Source organism: Hyperoodon ampullatus (assembly GCF_949752795.1).
Source record: "Hyperoodon ampullatus genome assembly, chromosome: 13".
Taxonomy (NCBI): Eukaryota; Metazoa; Chordata; class Mammalia; order Artiodactyla; family Ziphiidae; genus Hyperoodon; species Hyperoodon ampullatus.
In genome coordinates, this window is record NC_136926.1 from 6,315,129 (window position 1) to 6,336,622 (window position 21,494).

General features: G+C 60.2%; 1 protein-coding gene across 4 annotated transcripts in view; it reads left to right on the forward strand.

Moving 5' to 3' along the window:
• Positions 1 to 21,494, forward strand: part of NCOR2 (nuclear receptor corepressor 2) — a gene marked incomplete at its 5' end in the record, with an annotated part of 153,266 nt that overhangs the window by 81,352 nt on the left and 50,420 nt on the right. For all 4 annotated transcript variants that reach the window (XM_079718205.1, XM_079718207.1, XM_079718206.1 and 1 more), the window contains 3 exons: positions 231 to 403; positions 2,408 to 2,470; positions 14,904 to 15,046. In XM_079718205.1, coding sequence (XP_079574331.1) covers positions 231 to 403; positions 2,408 to 2,470; positions 14,904 to 15,046 — 379 coding nt within the window. The remainder of the gene's footprint in view (positions 1 to 230; positions 404 to 2,407; positions 2,471 to 14,903; positions 15,047 to 21,494) is intronic.

The window sequence follows — 21,494 nt, forward strand, 5'->3', positions numbered from 1 at the left end:
TGCAGACGGCTACCAGGCGTACTCCCTCGTCTGGTGAATAAAGGAGCCTTGCAGATTGCTCCCAGCCAGCCCTCACCCCAAGCTTTCCCCCTCTTTCCTACCCTCTGATTAGTAGAAAATCGCTGGCAGCCAGCACTCAATCTTGCTAAGGAAAAGCAGGTCTCTTGAAACCGCCACCTAGGTTCCCGGCTCCGGTGAAACCATCCCTGTCTCCCCTCCCTGGCCTTTAGGGAGAAGACGGATGACACCTCTGGGGAAGACAACGATGAGAAGGAGGCAGTGGCCTCCAAAGGCCGCAAAACCGCCAACAGCCAGGGAAGACGCAAAGGCCGCATCACCCGCTCAATGGCCAATGAGGCCAACAGTGAGGAGGCCATCACCCCGCAACAGAGCGCCGAGCTGGGTGAGTCTCGGGCTGGGGAAGGGGCGCCGCAAGCACAGCAGGCTCAGAATCCCAGCATTAGCTGCACACTCGCTGTGTGACCTGAGGCGAGTTCCTTAACCTCTCTGTGCCTCAGTGGCCTCATCGGCACTGCGGTTGCCCGTAATGCCTGTCCCCGTGGGGTGAGCATTTTAGTGACTTTGTGTGTAGGAAGGGCCTAGAACAGTGCCTGGGACGTGGGAAAGGCTCACTGGCTGGCAGCCGTGATTATTCCAGGGCTGGAGAGTTCACATAAAATTCCAGGTCACCAATTTGGTTTTGTTTTTCACTCAGAAGATCTGGCCTTGGGACTTCCCTGGTGGTCCAGTGGTTAGGACTCTGCTCTTTCAGTGCCAAGGGCCTGGGTTCAATCCCTGGTCAGGGAACTAAGATCCCGCAAGCTGCCGAAAAACCACCCCTTTTTGCGGGATCTTAGTTCCCCGGCCAGGGATCGAACCCACGCCCCCTGTAGTGGAAGTGTGGAGTCTTAACCACTGGACAACCAGGGAAGTCCCTGTACCTTCATTTCTGTGGGCCTCAGTTTCTCCTTCTGCTCAGCGGGTGCCCACCCCCAGGTGCTCTGAGCCTCATGCCCTACCCCAAGGGGGGAAACGAGAAGAACTGAGTAGCAGTTCCCAAGTTCGGCCACAGGGGGGCAGCCGGTGTGTGCTTGCTGCCTGTAGCGTTTTGGCCGTTTGGGGCCTGCCCTCCGGCGTTTGCGGGAGCCCCGACCCGTGGCCTGAGTGTTCAGGCTGAGGCCCCAGCCACCTGGATGTCTTCCCGGGGTGGGAGTTGATGGAGGTGATGTTCCCTGTCTCACAGACGCCCGCCCCGTCCACACCCAGGGTTTGTGCCAGGCACCTCTTCCTTCTTCCCGTGGGAGGTCGTTGGTACCCGTTTCGTACATGGGCTGTTTGAACCTTAGAGAAGGGATGTTGCCTCTGTAAAGTCCCAGTCAGTTGGGGTTCAAAGCCAGCCCGCTGGCCACAAACCCCGTGCAGCTCCTGTGGGCTGATGCCGGAGTGCCTGGAGACCCCGGGCAGGAGGGGTCCCTTCAGGAGTGCACTGGCGCACCTGACTTCTGGGGAGGCCCTTCTGGACCCCAGGCTGACGTTGGGGCCGGATGGCGGAGTGGAAGACAACCCCAGGCCCTCTGATGGGCACCTCCCACCCCAGGCTCCACTTCCACAGCCTGCCTCTGGGGGTGCCGTGGGAGGAAAGGGGAAAGCTGGCAGCAGGGAGCCGGGAAGCTGCCCGAACGTTCCTCTGATGGTCAGCGGCCTTTACCAAGTGCGTACTCTGTGCCTAGCGTGGTTCCAGGCACTGAGTCCGCGCAGCTGACGTCCCTCACGCTCGCCCCCCTGCCGACGTCTTAAGCGACTTTCAGGGAGAGCGAGGGCTCACGTGTAGGGGAACTTGGAGGAGAGGCTCAGGAACAGCCATAGCAGACACCCGGCTAGCTCCCCCGACTCCAAGGCAGCTGCGTTCCTTCTCAGTAACACGAGCAGCCCCATCCTTGTACCGCGTGAGTCAGGGGAGCATATAATAATCACCCTGTAGAGCAGGGCCCTCCCGCAGGGGACAGGTGGCCATGTCTGGAACCATTTTTGATCGTCCCAGTTGGAGTGGGGGATCCTGGCACCTAGTGGGTAGAGGCCAGGGATGCTGCTCCACACCCCGCAATGCCCAGGGCAGCCCCCACGACAGAGGATCATCCGGCCCCAGTGGGTCCACGCTCAGAGGAGGTCCCTGCCCATCTGAAGCTCACGTCCCTTCTCATCTCCCCCCCGCCTTCACGTGGTCACCATGCTCCCAGCCGAGTGCATACAGAGGCAGCTCAGGGTCCAGGCCCTGGATGGCCTCAGCGTTCCCCTCTGTAAAACAAGTGCCTGCACACCCTCCACCCAGCAGGCGCCCCGAGTAGCCAGAGGCGGAGAAAGCGCCCCGCTCCGGGCTGCTGCCAACACGCTGTGTCTTCCTTTCCAGCTTCCATGGAGATGAACGAGAGCTCTCGCTGGACCGAAGAAGAGATGGAAACAGCCAAGAAAGGTGAGGGGTTTCTGGCTGCTCTAATGGCCCTTGATGGGCATCCAGGTCCTGCAGCTCGTGTGGTGGGGAGGAGGTTGACCTGTGCCCTTAAATGGAACTGTGGTGTGGTCTGCAGGGGGCACGCTCCGCTTCTGGGTGTTCTCAGATGGGCCACGTCTCCTCGGAGCCTCAGTTTTGTCCTCCAGAAAATGGGTCTGTGTGGCCATGTTGTCGGTGTACGGCTTCCGTGGCCACTGGGGCCAGCACGTCGTGGCCTTGCAGACAGAGTGGCGGCAGAGCACCTGGGTGCCTTGGGAGGTGCAGAGCCTGCCGGTGGCCACCGCGGCGGGGTCACGGGGTCAAGCTGTTCCCCTTCGCTGCGCCGTCTCCCTGCGCTGTGGTGCCGACCCCACGTTCTCTGTAGAAGCCACCCGCACATTTGTTGTTCATTGGAGCCAGGATGGCTGGGCCCTTGACTTCCTGGCTCAGTGACCAACCTCTGGGCCTCAGTTTCCCCATCTATGAAAAGAGAGGGGCATCTGGGTTGGCCAAGAGAAGCCAGAGACAACAGGCACTGAGGGTCCCAAGGACGGCCCGGCACTTTCGGGGCTACGTCGGCGTCGATCCCCCGGCCCCCATCTCTGGGAGATGCTCCAGCTGTCCCTCCCTCTCCTGTGCCCAGTGCAGGGGCCGTCAGGCTAGCTCAGCGCCGGCAGGAAGGCCAAGGCTGAGGTGGCCTCTGAGCCCCGTTTTCCCTGCTTGCTCTCACTCACCTTGACCCCGGCCCTGAGAGGTGAGTCTTGTTTCCGGCCGTTCTGTGGACGAGGGGGTGAGAGGCAGAAGCCGAGGATGGCCCGGTCCTGGGGCTGGTGACCTGGGCCTCCGGCTCTTGTCCCCAAGGTCCTGCCGAGGCCCCACTGCTGACGTGCAGCTTCTTTGTGCCCAGAGCTCCAGGTCATGACTCAGGGAGGGAGCAAATGGCCTTTCTGATGAAGGACCCAGGTGCACAGGGACAGTTGTGTGCGAGGACAGCTGGGCCCGGAGGCTGAGACCTTGGACCATGGGCTGCCTGCCCTGCCCACCCCCTCCCCTCCGCCTGCCCCGGGAAAGGGTGCCCAGGGGCCTGAGCGTCTGGTCCTGGTGTTTCAGAAACTGACCAGGAGCAGCCCCAGACCTGAGCAGGCCCCCTGCCTGGGAGTGGGCCCCTCCCCTCAGGGCTCCTGTCCTCCGGGCACGCTGTCCCTCGGAGGCTCCAGACCTCCTTCCTCCAAGCTCCCCGCCCCCTGGTGAGGCCGGCCTGGAGGAAGGGCCGGGCTGGACCCTCAGCATCATTCAGAAGAGGAGAAGCTTCCTCTCGCAGGTGAGGTCCTATATTCAGTGTCTCAGAGGAGCACTAACGGGGGCCTGTGGGCACAGTCTCTGGCTGCCAGGGGTCCGTGGGTGCTGTCAGCCCCCCAGGGGGGCCACGTTTTCCTTTTCTTCCGTCTTCTGTGTCTACTTTGTGGTTTTCGGTGTGGATTCACCGTGGGGTGCAAAAGAGGCTTTATTTGAAAGTGTGTGATGTTTTTCCCCCCTTTAGTTTTGGTGAAATACGTAAAACGTAAAAACCTACCATTTTAATTATTTTAAAGTGTACAGTTCAGTGGCATTAAGTACATTCACAGCGTTGTGCAGCCATCACCACTCTCTAGCCCCAGAACTTTCTGTCACCCCAAACGGAGACCCCGTACCCATTAGCAGTCATCCCCCATTCTCCCCAGACCCTGCCAACCTCTGGTGCCCACTAGTCCGCTTTCTGTCTCTATGGATTTGCCCGTTTAGGACTTCGGCGTGAATTGAATCATACAACTTATGCCCCTTTGTGTCTGGCCTCTCTCAGCACCGTGTTGTTGAGGTCCATCCATGTCGTAGCCTGCGTCAGCGCCTCATTCCTTCTTATGGCTGAGTTGTATTCCTCCGTGTGGACAGAGGAGTTCTGTTTATCCGTTCATCCATTGCTTGATGGACACTTGGGTTGTTTCCACCTCGTGGCTATTGTGAATAACGCTGTTGTGGACATTTGTGTAGAATTGCATGTTTTTTTTTAACCACACGTGAGACCCTGGGATCTCAGCCACCGGCAGTGATATTGCCCGGGGACCCACCCACCAGGGCCGTGAGGGGCTCCACGTGCATGTCCCAGGGCTGCCAGCCTGTGCTGTGTCTTCTGTCGTCATGACAGCCCCATCCCCAGCTCCTTCCCAGTTGCCCGGGAACCGGGGAGTCGGCTGAGTCAGAGGCTGCTCTCTCTCTTCCTTTGGGAGACGGCTGGGGATGACTCACCGGCTGAGACGGGAGTGCGCCCCACTGTCTCAAGGTTGTGGCGGCAGCGAGCTCATCCTGGGTCCTGCCCGCGGAGACGGCAGCGTGCAAGTCCCCCCCGGGGACCGTGCACGCCGAGGCCCTGCTCAGTGACATTTGTGATAACGTGATGAGTGCCAGTGTGCTTGTCCGCCGTGAATTATAGCAATCTGGACAATTACCGCTCAGGGTGGCTGCTAATGGCTGCATGTTCCAGGTGGCGGGAGGAGGGTCGGGGCCGGGAGGCAGGTGCTGGCAGCCCCCAGGACTCCTCCTCCACAGTGGGCGGGGGCGGAGGGACTAGGAATGTTCCAGTGCCCCCGGCCCTCAGAAACCCAGGAAGGTACCCAAAACCCAGCTGTGCCCGAGACAGATGGTACCCACCCCTCCTCCTACCCATTGACGTCGACCCAGTGCCTCACCCTGGGCAGGGCAGGGGTACCCAGAGATGAGCCAGTCCTGGTCCCTCCCTCGGGGAGCCCAGGAAGTGAGCAGCCAGGTGTCCCCAGGGCCTTGGGACCACTGAGCCTGCCCCAGGCATCCCAGGAGACTTCCAGGAGCCAGGCCCAGAAGGATGAGCTGCAGAGGATCCCCCATCCCCAGAGAGAAACTGGACCTCAGCCTCTGGACCTTTGAGCTCTGTGACCTCAGGCAAGCTAGTCAACCCCTCTGGGCCTCAGTTTCCTCATCTGTACAATGGGAATTAGAGTAGCACCCACTGTATGAGTTTCCTGGGGCTGCCATAACAAAGTACAAACTTAGTAGCTTAAAAACAACAGAAATGTATTCTCTCCCGGTTCTGGAGACCGTGAGTCCGAAATCAAGGTGTCGGCAGGGCTGGGTTCCCTCTGAGGGCTCCGGGGGAGGGTCCTGCCTCTCCTCCTCCAACCTCTGCTGTTGCTGGCAGTCCTCGGCGCTCCTTGGCTTCTAGACATTCCAATCCCTGCCTGCGTCGTACATGGCTGTCTTCCCTCTGCGTGTCTCTGTCCAAATTTTCCTCTTCTTATAAGGACCCACCCTAATCTAGCATGACCTCATCTTAACTCGATCACGTCTCTAAAGACTTTTTTTCCCAAATAAGGTCACGTTCACAGGTTACAGGTGGGTGGACATGAAATTTGGCGGTGGGTGGGGAGCACTGTGTAATCCAGGACAGCCACCTTCGTGGGGTTTTGGTGAAAGAAAACAGAAGCGCTTACAGGGGTGGTGACTTAGACACACTGAGTTCCCTGTCACTGTTTGTAATGACAACCGGCTCCTCAGCCTTTGTGACCCTGGCCCACCCCTGTCTTGGCCTCATTCTCCCTCGTCCTCCAAAATGAGGCTGGATGCCATCACCGAGGGGCATTATAAGAGTGGCATGAGCCATATTCGTGCTGTCCTTGGCATACGGTACGTGCTCCGAAGTGGCGGGCCTGCAGCTCAGCACACAGACTCTGGAGCCTGTCTTCCTGGGTCTGAGTCCCAGCTCTGTCCCTTGTGGGTGTGTGACACTGAGCAGTGCCTACACTTCCCGGGGCCGCAGGGAAGGGGGTTGGAGGTGAGTGGCCTCCTGAGCAAGCGTAGAATGACATTTGGAGGTGGCTTCACAGCGCTGGGGAAGGGCCCTTGGGCTGACACCCAAAGCACGAAATAACATTAAGTAACACTATCAAGTACTTGTCGGTACGCCTGGGTACCAGGTACAGCTAAAGGCGTTTTGTATATCAAGTCACTTCATCCCACAAACCTTACGAGGCAGATGCTGTTACTAGTGTCTTTATCCAGATGATGAAATTGAGACCGAGAGAGGTTGAGTGAGCTGCCCAAGGCCACACAGCTGTTAATTGGTGGAGCTGGGATTTGAACTCACGCACTCTAGTTACAGAATGGGAATGGGGCTGGTGTGAGGTTTGGATGAGTGAGTCCATGGACCTGGCTACTATTAATCAGATGACGAGAGAGGGAAGGGCCTCCCAGCAAAGGAATAGCATGTGCAAAGGCCCTGTGGCCAGGGCAGCGTGGTCAAGTAAGAAGCTGTTAAAACCCAGAGAACGAGGGGAAGAGAGGCAAGGAATGGAGAGGCCGTCGGGAGGGCCACCCCTCACCCCCCAGCCTTACCAGCTGTGGGATAGAGTTTGGCTATTACTCTGAGAGCGTGGGGAAGACCACTGCATGGGGAAGAGTGGGACGGGGGACAGGATGGCTGCAGGATTCCAGGTTGGCAGGTGGGCACCTGCTCCTTCCTTTGTGCTTGGAGTCAGGGCTGCCTGTCCTGGGGCTCATACAAAGTGAGGACTGAGCATGTGCAGGGCAGCCTCAGGGAGCTGGCTGCCTGCCCTCGGGCCCAGCGCCATGCTGGGCAGGCGCTAGGCTGGGATGTGAGGCTCTAGTTCCCCTGGGAAAGGTCAGCCTGGCCTGGCTTGCAGTCTCGACCCAGCTGTGTGGGAGGCCCAGGGCTCTGCTGGCAGCTCCTACTGGTCTCCAGCCCCCTCCTCTGGTGGACAGGGCGCCAGCTGTGGAGGGGGCAGGGGCGCCCCCAGGCACACCATTCCAGACCAGAAATGGGCACTGGCCCAGCTCCTGGCCACCAGCCCCTCCCTGGCCTCGAGTGGCCTGCCTGGCGGGGAGGGAGAAGGCGAGGTGTGCGGCCCCAGAGCAGGGTGCTGCAGGGACCAGGATCTGGTGGCCCCAAGCAAGGCCTGTCGGGCCGGATGGAGCCCAGGTGGACCCCGAACTCTCCCCCAGTAACTTCAGGCTGTCTCTGCCTGCAGGACTCGCCCCCTTTCATGGGGACCGAGGGAGAAACCACTGATTGCTTTGCACCTCCAAAATGCTTGCTGTGCACACTGGCTGGTTTAATTAGTTTTTACGGATGAAGAGTCTGAGGCTTGGGGAGGGGAGGCGTGAGTCCCCAGCCTTGGAACTTGGAAATGTGGGGCCCACCATCCACGTGTCTATCATCAAAGCCTCATGCCGTCCCCACTGCAGGGACCAAAGGAGAGCGATGGCCTCTGTGCTTGGACAGCCGTGCACCTGCCCACAGGCGCTCACGACGGGCGGCGTGGCGCTGTGGTTAACGCACAGGGCTGGCGGCTGATGCACCAGGGGTGCTGGGTCACTTCTGAGTACGGGCATCAGGGAGGGCCCAGCGGGAGACGGGGCCAGCGCCTGGAGGGGGGCTGAGGACGGTTGATGTACAGGAGCGGGGCGGCCTTAAAGATTTGTCAGAAGGGACCCTGCAGCATCCCAGGGCTGGCATCAGTGAGGAGCTGTCGCCACCTCCGGCTGGAGAGAGACTGCTGAGCTTTGTCTTGGGTGCGCTCTCCCCCGATCTGGATGCTTCTGACGTGTGGGAGACAGGCCACTGTGATGGCTCAGAAGGAGGAGAGAGTCGGGGTTTCTGCATGAACTTGGGGGACAGCCAGACACCAGGGCAAGCTCCAGGCCACTCTCTTGTTCCTTGTCAGCACCCTGGAAGGTAAAGTCAAGCATCTCCCAGCCCACCTGCACTCCCAGGGGCAAAATCCACACGTGGGCGTTCCAGTTGGTGCTTCCTCAGGGAAAGAGCCCCCTGGCAGGTTACACAGCAGTGATGATGTCTGTTACCACGTGGTGGCTGCTGGCTGGTTCCAGCATTTTGCACGAATGATATTACCTAATCCTCCCAAGGGACCCTCAAGGCGAGTTCTTCATATTTGCGAACGCACGTGTGCGTGCACACACACACACATGCACACACAAGCGTACATGCCTTCTGCTTTGCAGATGGGGAAACTGAGGCCCAAGGGGCGGTGAGCTGGGGCTTGCCCAGCAAATAACATAGATCTGCTTGGCCCTGGGGGCAAACCACTTGGCTGTGCTCTGTGGGAAAACTTGACATTGGACACAGAACATGGCATTTTTCCCAAAGTGGTAGGGTGTTGGGTTGCACACAGGTGATTTTTTTTTTTTTCATCTTAATAGGTGATCATGTATTGGGAGATCATTGGCTTTGATCATGTATTGGGAGATCACATCGTCACTGTGATTTGCAGATGTAATAGCTGAAGCTGAGGCTTATGTAGGCACCGAGACTTATTTTGAAAAGAGTAGACGGACAGAAAAGTTAACTTGGACTTACTTGGAAGGTAAGTCCGAGTTCAGGTGTGAAGTTGTCTGGCCGAATCCCCTCGGGGACTGGCGGGAGTCAGAGGTTCAGATCCACAGTAGGCTCCTGGCAAGGTCGCCAACCAAGGGCTGGGTCCCAGTCAAACCCACCCAGGGCTTGGAGTTTCCAAAATAAGGAAGTGGCATGACTCAGGACTGAGTCTGCTGGATTTCCCCCCCTCCTTTGATAGTGTTTTAGGCAGAAAATCTTGTTTTGCAAACTGGAGTTTCTCTTGGAAAGTGGCATTTGGCGGGAGGGGTGTGGATATGTTCCTCTTGTAGGCGGCCTGTGCTTCTTCATGAAGGGAACAGAAAACTTCAGGACTGCACAGGGCTGGCTGGGGTAATGGGGAGCGAGTGTTTCCGGGGGGGGGGGGGGAGGGGGTGGCGGACGCTGGTTTCCAGAGGGAGCAGCTGTGACATTCCCAGGATGCAGATGGATGACAGTGTGGTGACTGCAGGTGCTAGAAAGACTCCTCCTGCCCCCAGGTTATCAGAACTCGCCCGTGGCGGGGTGGAGGTTGGCTACTGGTACAGGTTCGAAGACCCCAGGCTACAGCAGGGACCCTGAGCGGGTGGCAGCGTGCGGAGGGACATAACAGGATCGAGGCCTTTCTGGGGGCCAGTGTACGTGAGCTGAGGAGGGTGAGTCACTGCTCCCGTGAGAACAGTTTGTCCCAGGCCCCCAGACAGTGTATGGGAAGCTCCCCACCGAGGGTAGCCGGGACAGCCAGAGTGGGCTGGCCAAGCCTCCGTGTGCCACCACGCAGAGAAGCCCCTCTCGCTGGCACCTCTGCGGCTACCCCCTGCTCCTTCACCTCATTCTGCGCTCCAAGTCTGTGACTCAGACCTCCTGGCTTGACTTCCTGTCTTGGTCAATTTCACTTCCTAGTTCCCGCCTCCTGACACTTCAGAACGAAACTCCTTCCTTAGGAATTAGAAGTGAGGTCAGGGAATCCAGACCACAGGGGATGTTGGCAGAATCTGCCGTCTGGGGCACCGGCACAGAGTGCGTGTGGACGTGCCCCTGGTGTGAGAGCCGGGCACTCCCTGACGTCTCTTCTGGGGAGGGGAGGGTCCAGGACCCCCTCGGGGGGATAAACTGCTCAGCTCCCTCCTCTCTTTGGAGCTCCTAATTGGGAGCCCCAGAGAGGCAGCAGAGATGCCTGGCGGGGGGGATGCCCAGAGGGCTCCCAAACCCAGGTACCCAGGGTGTCTGGAGCTTTGTTCGTTTGCCAGATGCCTCCTGCACGCCTAGCAGTTGTGGGTGCAGAGACACGGCTGTCCATGAGCACTGGAGCCAAGGAGCTAATTTCAGGGAGTGATAAGTGCTCTGGAGATAACAAAACCCCATGATGGCAGGGTGGCTGGGAGGACGACTGTGGAGAGAGTGGTCAGGGAAGGCTTCTCTTGAGGAGGTGTCACTTGAAGCTGAGAACTGAAGGAAGACAGAAGGAGAGCTGTGAAAAAGCCATGCAGGCAGCAGGGACCGTGAGTGCAAATGTCCTGGGGCACATCCAAGGGCTGGGCAGAAAAGGTCCCAGTGGCTGGAGCGAGGGGAGAGGTAGGAAGCAGGCTGGACAGCGGGGCAGGACTGGCTCTGCAGGGCCTCATGCCCCACGCTGAGGCCTTTGGATTTTATTCCGAGAGCTTTGGGTCATCACTGGCAGATCTGAAGCCGAGGAGTGACACGATTGGATTGGCATCCTTAAAAGCCGTCTTGGGCCTCCCTTGCACAGAACGGATCATGGGACTCAGGCAGGACGTCCCGCATCCCCGATGTGGTTGGGATCTGTTGCCGGCCCTGGAGGGTGTGCCCCAGGGCCCAGGGCGAGGGCTGGGGGCAAAGCAGGGGTATCGGGGTGCTTCAGAGACCCGTGGCCTGTCGTTCCTTGGGTTTCTTGGGCAGGATGGAAAGGCTGAGGGCTGAAGGGACAAGCAGGTCAGTGACCCCGGAGTTGGAGAAATCGGTCGTGACCTGGATCTTGCTCCAAAGTTCAACTCGGTTAACTTTCAACCTCCTGGGAGCTGCCTGGGGCGTCCACAGCAGGTGTTTGTATGGGGCGCGGGCTGACCCAGTCGTCACGGGTATCTCAGAGAGGGAAGGAAGAGGCCGCCGCCTTAGTCCCAAAACCCTCGGGGAGCAGAGAGCCCTCGGACGGGCTCCAAACCCTTCCCCCCATCCTCAGGGGTGGGAGGTCTCATTTGCACTTGGAAGAGTCCCCTGGCATTCTAAGCTTCCTCCTAGAATGCCAGGCTACTGCCGCCTTCCAGCCCATCCAGACCTCCAGAGTCCCCCACGGAGGGCCTGGCCACCATGGCAGCATCAGGCCCGGAGGGGGGCAGACCACAGGTGGAACGAGCGCAGGGGAATGACAGCGGAAGAAGCTGTTTGCTCCCGCTGCCGGGGCGGAGAAGCTCTGTTTTTCTGAACCCTCATCTGTTCTTACCGCTGCTGACGCCGCCACCGCCACGGATGGGGAGAGAGGGAGGGGGAAGCCAGTGCCAAGTTGGCCCGCCCCTTCCGAACCTGGGCTTCTGCCACACTCCCCCGCCCCTCCCGCGAGCCTCCGTCTGGAGGTCACATTCAGCCCTGACGCGTCTCGCTGGGTCAGGCAGCAGGAAGATCGGACGAGCCCTGGCGCGTAGCGAGGCTGCCGGGCGCTGCTGCCCGAGAGGCTCTGGGGTCTTTGGATTCTGCCCCGCGGGGGCGTCGGGGGTCCGGGGGCTGAGCGCCCGCGCTGGGCACATTGGTGCCCAGAGGAGCCGCTGACACTGTGCTCCCTGGTGACGCCTGGCACGGCCGACACCTTCCCGCCCGCCCGCCCGCCCGCCCGCATCGGCGAAGGGCACCTCGCACGCCCGCAGCTGCGGGGGGGCGGGGACGGCTCAGGGGTGGCAGCGCCGGAGGAGCCCTGGGCCACCACGGCGCGCAGCACGGAGCTGCTTCCCCGCCCTCCTCGGAGCCAGCCTCCGCCTGCCGCCCTCCCACCGCCCGGCCCCTCCCTCCCTCCCTCCCTCCCTCCCTCCCTCGCGCCGTGGGACGAGAAGGATGTGAGGCCGAGCTGAGCCGCCAGCAGACGCCAGCCAGAAGCCTTGCGGAGCCGGCACCAGGGCCGCCCAGCCTCCCGCCTCCCAGCCCGCTGCTCCCAGCTCCGATCCCTGGAGCATCCTCCAAGCCGTATGTTTCCGGAAAACTTGGCGGAGGGGGAGACGCAGATGAGAGGATGTGAGTGAGTGGCTCCGGGGAGGGGACTGGGATGGGGGGCACTTTGGGCCACGGTGACAGGGACCCCAGGGCGGCAGACTCAGGAGTTCTATACCCGTGAGATCCGCGCGCCCCCTCCCCACTTTCTACTGGTGCCCCTTCCCCTGCCTCTCTGGCTGTCAGGCTGGGACTCTCCCGGAAGGAGGTCTGTGCTTGGGGCGGATCTTGGGGGTCTTGGTTGGCACATGCTCAGAGGTGTTCTCTCCAGGTAGAGGGGTGTCGGCGGGGGGGGGGGGTGGGAGGGGGCTTTCAGCTGGGTCTGGTCCATGTGGTCTCCGAGGCATGGTGGGGTCTAAAGTGCATCTCCCCGTGCCTGGCACCCTCAGTCTGGGGTTCCCAGGACCAGAACCAGAACCAGAGGGAAGCTCATGCCCATCCACCCCCACCCCAGGGACCCTAGCCAGCAGTGCTAGGGCATTCAGCCCAGCCCTTCACGCAGCAGTTAAAGAAACTGAGGCCCAGAGAGCAGAGGGGATGGCGGAGACCACACAGCATGTTCTTGGCAGGGCTTCTGGACAGCACAGTCCAGCACTCCTTCGAGAGCAGCTTTCGGGAAGGGCCGGGTGACCCCTCCACCCAAGCTCCTGCTTCTGCCACCAGTGGAGTTACGTAGGACCCCAACCCCCAGCCAGCTCCAAGCTCCCTCCTTATTTATGTCTTGAGTCTGTAAATGTCAACCTCGCTGAGGTTCATCCCCCCACCTCCGGGTCCCCGTTGCCCCCCCCACATACCTACCCCTCAGCAGGCCCAGATGGGAGACCCGCCCTCTCCCTCCCGGGGTTCCGGCCCAACGTGTTTGCCTGGGCTCCCTTGGCCCTGGCTGGGGAAATATAAATAAACGCGTCCCCGTCGTCCTCCGCCAGGTCCTGTGGAAGTGGCAGCTGCTGCGGGCGCAGGCGGAGGGAAAGGTCAGGGGGCTGGGTTACACTTGATCCCGCGCCCCAGCCCTCCCCTCCGTGCCTGTCCTTGAGGAACCCTGAGGAGCTGCCCTGGGGCCATGTGGCCCCGTGGCCTCCGCAGGGGAGCAGGTGGCCTGTCAGTCTAGCACCCCACTCCCCGGGCCCAGAGGCGGGAGAGCAGACAACCTGGGTCCCACGTCCACTCGGCCCCTTGGCGCACCCCGTAAGCTTATGAGTTCCTCTGATCCCTGGAGCCTCGGTTTCCCCCATCCTGGGGATGGGAAAACAGCCGTGGCCTCCACAGCAAGGAGAAGAGGGAACCAGGTCTTTGCAGGGCTTTGCAAACTCCAGGTTGCTCGGCCGTGTGACCTGGTGGTTCGTTGATGTGGTTCGTTGATGTGGTGGTTTTTGCTGCTGTTTTATTTCTGTGCGAGCCTTGTATGTAGCAAGCCACCGGCACATGTCTGAATGGATGGATGGATGGATGGATGGATGGATGGATGGATGGATGGATGAATGAAAGAAAGAAAATACCGACACACAGACTGTCCGCCCCTTACGCTCCCACACCCCTGAAAAATATCAGCCGTAGCCCTCCCTGCTTGCAGCTTGATTTGATTCAAGGAAAACAGCCTCAAACTTCTTTATGGGAAATCTTTCGCTAGTCCTTATGAGTCTAGCTCTGGGGCTCAGAGGCTGCTGTGTTCCCAGCACCGTGACTCAGGCTTCATGCCTGCTGCCCTCTGGGGGCCCAGTCCTGCCCCGCAGTCCCCGGAGGCTGGAGGCCGGAGCCTCCCATCTGCCCCTCCTGCAGCCGTCAGGAAGGGGGCAGGCCCTACCTGCTCGGGCTGACCCGGCCACACAAGGCGCGCTGCTTGGAGATGCAGAGGTGCCGGCCTGTGCGAAGTGTGTGCTGGGAGCACTGCGGGCAGACGGGCTGAGACTTGGGGCTGGCTTCCAGGGGGGCCGGGGGAACGACGTTTCTGCAGAGCCTGGTGTCTATGGCATTGAGAACGGAATAGGGCTTGGAGGTGCAGCTCTGGCCTGAGTTTGTGGGGATGGAGGGAACTTTCTCTGCTCTAGGTGAATTTGGGATGGGGTCTACCAATTCCTGGGCGTTTCTCCCCACATCAGGAGTCTGTGAGGCTGTGTGAGAAGCTCATGGAGATGGGGGGGGTGTGATTTGGGGGGGCAAGTCCACTCCCAGACCCTGAACCACGCCTGGTGGGCCCCGAGTCCAGGGTGGGCCTTTAGGCGTCCACGGGGAGCTCTGGGTTCTGGGTGTGCCCCAGTTAACCTGGGCGCGGAGGATCCTGGGCCAGCTCACCCCAAGCCGGACTCCACCCTCCCACCCCTGCTCACACGTTCCTTCCTTTCTCTGGCCTGGTGCGGCCGGAAAACAGCCCGTCTCCCGAGGCCTCGTCTGCAGCTGCGAGCGAGTGTCAGTGCCGGGTCAAGACAGCCAGGGGAGGAGAAGAGGTGGGGCCCCGGGCGGGGTCTGCACCCCAGACCTCAGCCCTCAGTCCCCGGAACCCTTGACAGGGGCCTCAGCAGGGGTACACCCAGGGCTGCACCCATCTGCCCCTCCAGTTCCAGGCTGTCCCGTGCAGCCCGGGGAGCCCAGGCCTCCCACACCCTTCTGGTGTCCCCCACCCCAGCCATCTCTTTCCAGAAACCTTGGACCCGGGCAGTGAGCCTAAGCCCCGGGATCAGGGCTGCTGTCGCCCAGGGCTCTGTCTGCCCTCCAGGCTGTGGGTACGGGCCCCCGCTGCCTGTCCAGCCCCCTGCTGCCCCTCACCTGCCGCCCTCCCCCGCACAGGCCTCCTGGAACACGGCCGGAACTGGTCGGCCATCGCCCGGATGGTGGGCTCCAAGACGGTGTCCCAGTGTAAGAACTTCTACTTCAACTACAAGAAGAGGCAGAACCTGGATGAGATCCTGCAGCAGCACAAGCTGAAGATGGTGAGTCTCCCCACTGCCCTCCCCCGCCACTGCCCCGTGCATCCCAGCCAGACCTGTGGGCCAGACCTGCGGCCCGGGAGCCCTGGGTGGGGAGGGGTCTGACGCCAGCTCTTTTGCCGAGGTCTCAGCCCCTCGAGGTTCCCGCTCCGTGGTCCCCCGGAAATGCTGCAGGGGTGGATCCCTGCCGTAAGCATCCCTCCTGGGTACTGCGATGCGCAGGCCCACCTCTGCCTCCCCGCCTCCACCCCCCAGCACTCCTCGGTCAGACACCTCTGAGGGTCCGTAGTGCCTCTGAGGGCTCAGGGCAGGGAGGAAGGAGCTCGGTGGGCCAGGCACTGACTCCCCAGGGACTCAGGGCTGTCAGCGCATTGGCAGAGGAACCCTAAGTCAGCATCTCCCGCACTCCATTTGAACTCACAGTCTTAGGGCCACCCCGGGGGAGGAATGGACAGGTCAGGGAGCAGCCGGCCCAGCCCTGGCCTCCAGGGGATTGAGAAGAGGCACGGACCTTCCCTCCTCCAGGAGCACTCGCCTCGCCGAGCCCGTAAATGGTCTCCACGGAGAGGCCGCTTCCTCTGCAGCTGTTACTGGGAAGCGAGGGCCATTTGGGGGGTGGCTTGTTTTCTTTCCTTTTCCTTTCCCTTCCCTTCCCCTTTCCTTTCCTTTCCTTTTCTTTTCCTTTTCCCTCCCTCCTCCCCCCTTCCTTCCCTCCTTCCTTCTCTCTCTCTCCCTCCCTCCCTCCCTCCCCCTCCCTTCCCCCTTTTGGGCACACTTGTGACATGCCAAGCATTGTCACCATTTCAGACCTGGGGAAACTGAGGCTCGGCCAGGCTCATAAACAGCTGACTTGGAGTTTGAACCCACAATTACCATGACCTGAGGATGCATGCTTCTAATCGGCGGGCTGCATATTTCCTTGTAGATATGAAGGTACAAGAGGGGGACGCACAGCTCTCCCCGCTCCCCGTTCCCCCTGATTGGGCTGCTTGTGCTGGGTTTAAAGTATGTGCGCCCTGTCCTGGGAGGCTGAGTTGCTCCACCATGGAGCCCGCCTTGCTCCAGAGGGGACGAGCAGGCTGCTGAGGTCACACAGCATGGCGGGCGGACCAGGGACAGGATCACCCTCTTTGAACGCTCCCTGAGCATGTGCAGAACGTAAGGACATCCCCCCCCCAGTTCCCCACCCCCACCCCAAGCATTCTAGGCCAGAGGGGGACGCTGTGCCACGGCCCTGTGGTCCGCGCTGAGGCTCACCCTCAGGTTTCCTTGGGTCAGGCCCCTGCCTGTGCCCGTTCCCCGTCGTGTCTGGTTAGGCTGTGCCTCCTGCCCCGTCCCCGCCTGCTGTGCAGTTGGCTCCCGGTGCTCCTGGGGCTTCAGGCAGGGCGCCCGGAAGCACAGGGGGCTCTGCTTTTTTCTAGATTTTCAGGACTCTGGTTTTGGCAGGGTGGAAGACTCAGTGAGGGCCGAGGCCAAGGAGCACCTGTCCGTAACACTTGCTAAGATCCCGTAGCTCAGAGAGGATGCGGCTCTGTGATGGTGGTGCTGGCGGTGGTGGTGGTTGGATGGGGGCAGGATGTCGGCCTCTACACACCAACTCAGGATTAACTGGGCTGGGAGTGTGGCCCTGAGCACCGCCCCAGGGACAGAGGGGTCTTCCTGCTTCGTCCCCTCTCCCTCTGACCTGTCCTCCCCGCCTCTCCCCTCCCCCCATTCCCTGCTCAGCCCAGCCCAGCCCAGCTGGTGCCCACACACCAGCCCGCTTCGCCCAGGCTGTTGGGTTACAGGTATCTCCTCTCACAGCCTGCTGGCCCCCACCTCACTTTCCAGGTTTCCTTGGGGCACGGCCCTGCTGCGCCCCCTGGGGGCCCCAAAACTTGAGAGGCTGGGTTGGGGAAACAGAGATTCCAGCCAGGTGGATGGTGCAGCTTGGGCTCCAGGGCGAAAGTGGAGTCAAGCGCCAGCTTCATGACTTGGCACCTGTGTGACCTCGGGCAGCGGCTTTACCCCGCGAGCCTCAGTTTCCTCATCTGTAAAGTGGGAGAACGATAGGCTTTACCCTGAGAGCTCAGGTGAAGAGCGAATGAGTTACCACTTGTAAAGGACTGAGTGCCTGCCAGAGGGGGGCGCTGCATGGGGGTCAGCTGCTCTAACTACTGGTAGTAGTATCAGTGTCATTATTCTTTTATTTTAAAGCCACGGACCCCATTTTCTCCTCAGGGGCCTTCAAGGTGCTCTCCTGAATAACGTGTGCAGAAACAGCCAGCCAGGGTGGGGACTCTGGGCCCAAGACACCCAGGTTCAAATCCAGATTCTGCCACTTCCTAGCTGTGTGACCTTGGGCAAGTGGCTTGTCCTCTCTGTGCCTCAGTTTCCCCACTTCTGAAATGGGGATAATTCCCACCTCAAAGAGCTGTTGTGGGAATGATGCGAGGGAATGGGTATGAAGTGCTTAGAACTGGGCCTGGCACATCGCCCGTGCTACTAAGAGAGAGAGCCGTCGTGGCATCATTGGTAGCAGAGGTGGTGGCATCAGTAGTGATGTGCCCATGGCCGCCAGATGCCTGGCAGCTGGGGTGCCGTGCCTCCCTTGGTTGTTAACTGGGTGTGGAGTATGTCTGCTCCTGGATTGCCTGAGCGATTGATCCGTCGATTGACTGATGCATTCACTCACTCATTCAAAGAGGCAGCCGAGCAGGATGGTGTGCAGTGGGGCTGTGGGCTGGAGGGTTCACACCCCAGCTCTGTGGCCTCCTGGCTGTTGCCCGCAGGTTCGTGGCCTCAGCACTCAGCCTCAGCTGCCTCCTCTGTAAAAGGAGGTAAGACCCAGACCCACTCGTAGGGTTGCTGTGGGCAGCAGAGGCTTTCGTATTTGTAAAGGGCCAGCCCTGGCCCTCGATCTGTGCTCAATAAGTGTTGGGCATCATCTCATCACACACTCAGCAAGCCTTTATTGAGCGCCTACTGTATGCCAGGGAAGCAATGGCAGGTGCCCTGGATATACGTGTGGGTGGAGTTTCCTGCTGGGCAGAGGAGCTGGGTCTTTCTTTAATGGACAGTGGGAGCCACTGAAGGTTTGTGAGCTGAGGGGCAACCCAGCGGGGGTCGGGCTCGGGTTAGATTGTGTGGTCTGAGTGAAATGTAGCCAAAGCTGATAGAGACGGTCGCCCTCCTTGTCCCCAGACTCTGAACATGCTGGTGGCTGGCAGCATCGCTGGTGGGCCGAGGAGGAGGCGTGAACAGCAGGGGGGCCCTGAGGCCCAGGTTGGGCCCCTCCCCCAGACCCCTGAGGTCGCCCCATTGACCCCTTCCTCAGGTGAAGATGCTGAGGACAGGAGGGAGACACCACAGAGGGAGTTTGAACCCAAGTCTGTGGGAGCCCCTGGCTTCCCTTCCTGGACCCATACCTGTATTACTGGACGTGGCTCCCACAGAACTCAGCAGAGGCTGGTCCTTCTGGGAAGCAGGGGACCAGAAGGTGGGGGCCGATGGGCCGTGTTCTGAGGCCAACAAACAGGGGAGCCTTGCTTGTCACTTGTGGACGAGAAAGGGCTGTTGGGGAGAGTGGGACGGGTTCTCGTTCCCTGCTGACAGCGAAGGAGTGGACTTAGGTTGAAGGCTGCGGAGAAAGCTCAGTGAGGGATGGGGGGCCCAGCAGCCTGGGTCCATCCGTCCTTACAGTGGCCACCCATGGTGCCTGGCTGAGTTCCCTGTCACTGGAGAATGCAAGCAGTCCTCACAAGATGCTGTCCCACACCCTCCAGACCCCAGGAGGGAGACAGGTCCTGGTGATTCCTGCTGGCCGGGCCCCGTCTGGAGCTCAGGAAGACACGTCACCCTCGGCCAGTGGAGGAAGCAGTGGGGGAAGCAGAGGGTCAGCGGGTGTCCCCTCCTGCCTTGCACCAGGCCTGGCCCGAGCGTGGCTACGGGCGACGTCAGCAGGAAGCAGGATCGGGTGGGCAGGCGGAGCGTGTCCCAGCGTTATGTAACATTTGGCACCAGTGGCTTCTCCAAGGTTTTCCCTCCCCCTCCTAATGACCGAAGGTTACCCTTTTCTCCCATCTGTGAATCCAGGCTCTCGGGCTCAGCTTCCGTGTTTCTCTGTCTCTGTCCATCTCAGCCCAGGCCCCACCTTGCCTTGTTTTCCTCTGTCGCCTCTTCCATCTGAGGCTGCACAGGCCTGCAGAGAGAGATGGTCAGACAGGGAGGTACTTGAACCTGACCTGCATTGAAGTGTGGGTTTCTTGACCCACGAGCTGTGTGATCTTGGCCAAGTGTCTTTGCCTCTCTGGGCCAGCATCTTTGTCTATCAGGTTCATGCATCTAAATTAGTAGTTACAGAGTGTCTCTTCTGTGCCAGGCACTGTTTCTGGTGTGCTGGGAATACAGCTGAGAACAGACAAAGATGCCTGCCCTTGAGTTAATTCTAGTTCTAGAGACAAATTAACTCACAGATAATTTCAGATTGTGGTCTGAAGATAGATGAGGGATAGTAGTAGAAAGTGATGGATGGAGAATGAGATTAGCTGATTTTGAAGGGTAATCAGGGAGGACCTCACTGAGGAGGTGATGTATGAGCAAAGCCCCGATGGAGGTGGGTACGTGAGTCATGTGGGTGTCTGGGAGAAGGCTGTCCAGCCAGAGAAATGATGAGTGCAAAGGCCCTGTGGCCGGGGCATTGTAAGCCCATTTGCACAAGAAGGGCAGTGTGTTTGTAACAGACCAAGGAGGGTGAGCAAGTCAGAGAGCTGGGCGGGGTCCAGATCTAGATCGCACTGGACTGTATGGAGCGGGGAAGGCTTGGGTTTTATATCAAGAGGTTCTGGGAGCGTCTGGAGAGTTCGAGGTAGGGAGTGGCATGCTCTGATTCGCGGAGTAGATGTGCAGATCCAGTGAATTAATAAGTAAAGAATGCTTGGCACATAGTAGGTGCTTAACAGACATCAGCTGTAATTACCAATACTACTATCGCCAGCATCTCCTGTTCCATACACATGTCCCAATCTTGAGGTTCACAGCCACGTGTGGAAGGGTTTGGTATGATTCCTGGGACACTAAGTCCCAGCCTCTGAAACCCAGAGCTTGGGGGGATTCTGGTGTTGACATCATACTCACCCCACTTGGCCTCAGGTGGCCTGGGCTGCTGGCTCGGAGAGACCTTAGGTTCCCAGCAGGACGTGCATCCCAGCCAGGCCCATAGGAGCCCCCGTTCCCTGCGAGGCTCCGAGCATGCCCCCCACCCCCCCGGGCAGCCAGTCGCCTGCCTCACCCAGCTCCAGCACTCAAGTGAGTCCTTGTCTGCTAAAAATAGATTGGGGAAGGAGAGGGACCCCTCAGCTGCACCCACAAACCCACAGGCCACACACCTTTCTCACGCCCCCGCGAGCTCCAGCCGGGGGCCCTCTGGGAGAAGCTCGGGGTCTGGGACCGGGGTGCGCCAGCCCCCAGAGGCAGGCGGGTGGTGGAGCTGGGCGTTCCCACAGTGGTCCCGTGGACATGCGGCAGGGTGGGGCCGTGGCCCTGGCCGAGTGCTGGTGACGGAAACCGTGACTAACGGGCAGGCAGACGTTTCCCTCTTCCTCCCCGAATTCTGAGCGGCTGCACTCCAAGGTCCCCCGTTTGCTCAGGAAGAAGGCAGGACAGGAAGTGATCCCACTCCCGGGCAGGGGCTGGGGCTTGGGGACCCCTGAGGCTTGCTCCCAGCCCTGCGTGGTGAGGGGCCAGGCTGGGCAGGGCCGGCTGGTGCCTGGAGGTGATGGAGCATCCGCCCGAGAGTGGGCTGTGCTGTGTTTTCACTCACGTACGGTGATGGTGGCTTTCTCCTGGGGGCCGGGGGATTGGCGGAGGGGAGGTGCGTTAGTTTCCTGTTTCCTGTAACAAGGCACCACAGGCTGGTACAGGAACCTATCCTCTTGCAATCCTGGAGGCTAGAAGTCTGAAATCAAGGTGTCGGAAGGGCTACGCTCCTTCCGAAGGCTCCAGGGGAGGCTCTTGCCCTGCGTTCCCAGCTCCTGGGGGTGGCCTGCAATCCTTGACGTTCCTTGGCTTGGGGGTGCATCCCTCCCCTGGGTGCCCCTGTGTCCAGATTTCCCTCTTCTTCTAAGGACACCAGTCATTTTGGATTTAGGGTCCACCCTCATCTGATGTGAACTCGTCTTCATTACGTCTACAAGGAGCTCATTTCTATGAAAGGTCACATCCTGAGGTTCGGGTGGACGTGAACTCTGGGAGGAACCGAGTCAGCCCAGCGTGAGGGGCTTCTCTGGGAGCTGCTGGCATGTCTGGGAGTGTTTAGGTTCCATCTCCTTCCTCAGGGACCCCAAAGGGCTCAGGCTGCGACCCCTCCCATCACACCAGCTGTACTGGGGTGGGTCTCCTCTTGGGGACCAGTCCACTCCCCTGGGAGCCCCTGGTCACCTCGGACCCCCAGCACACTCTGCCTCCACATATA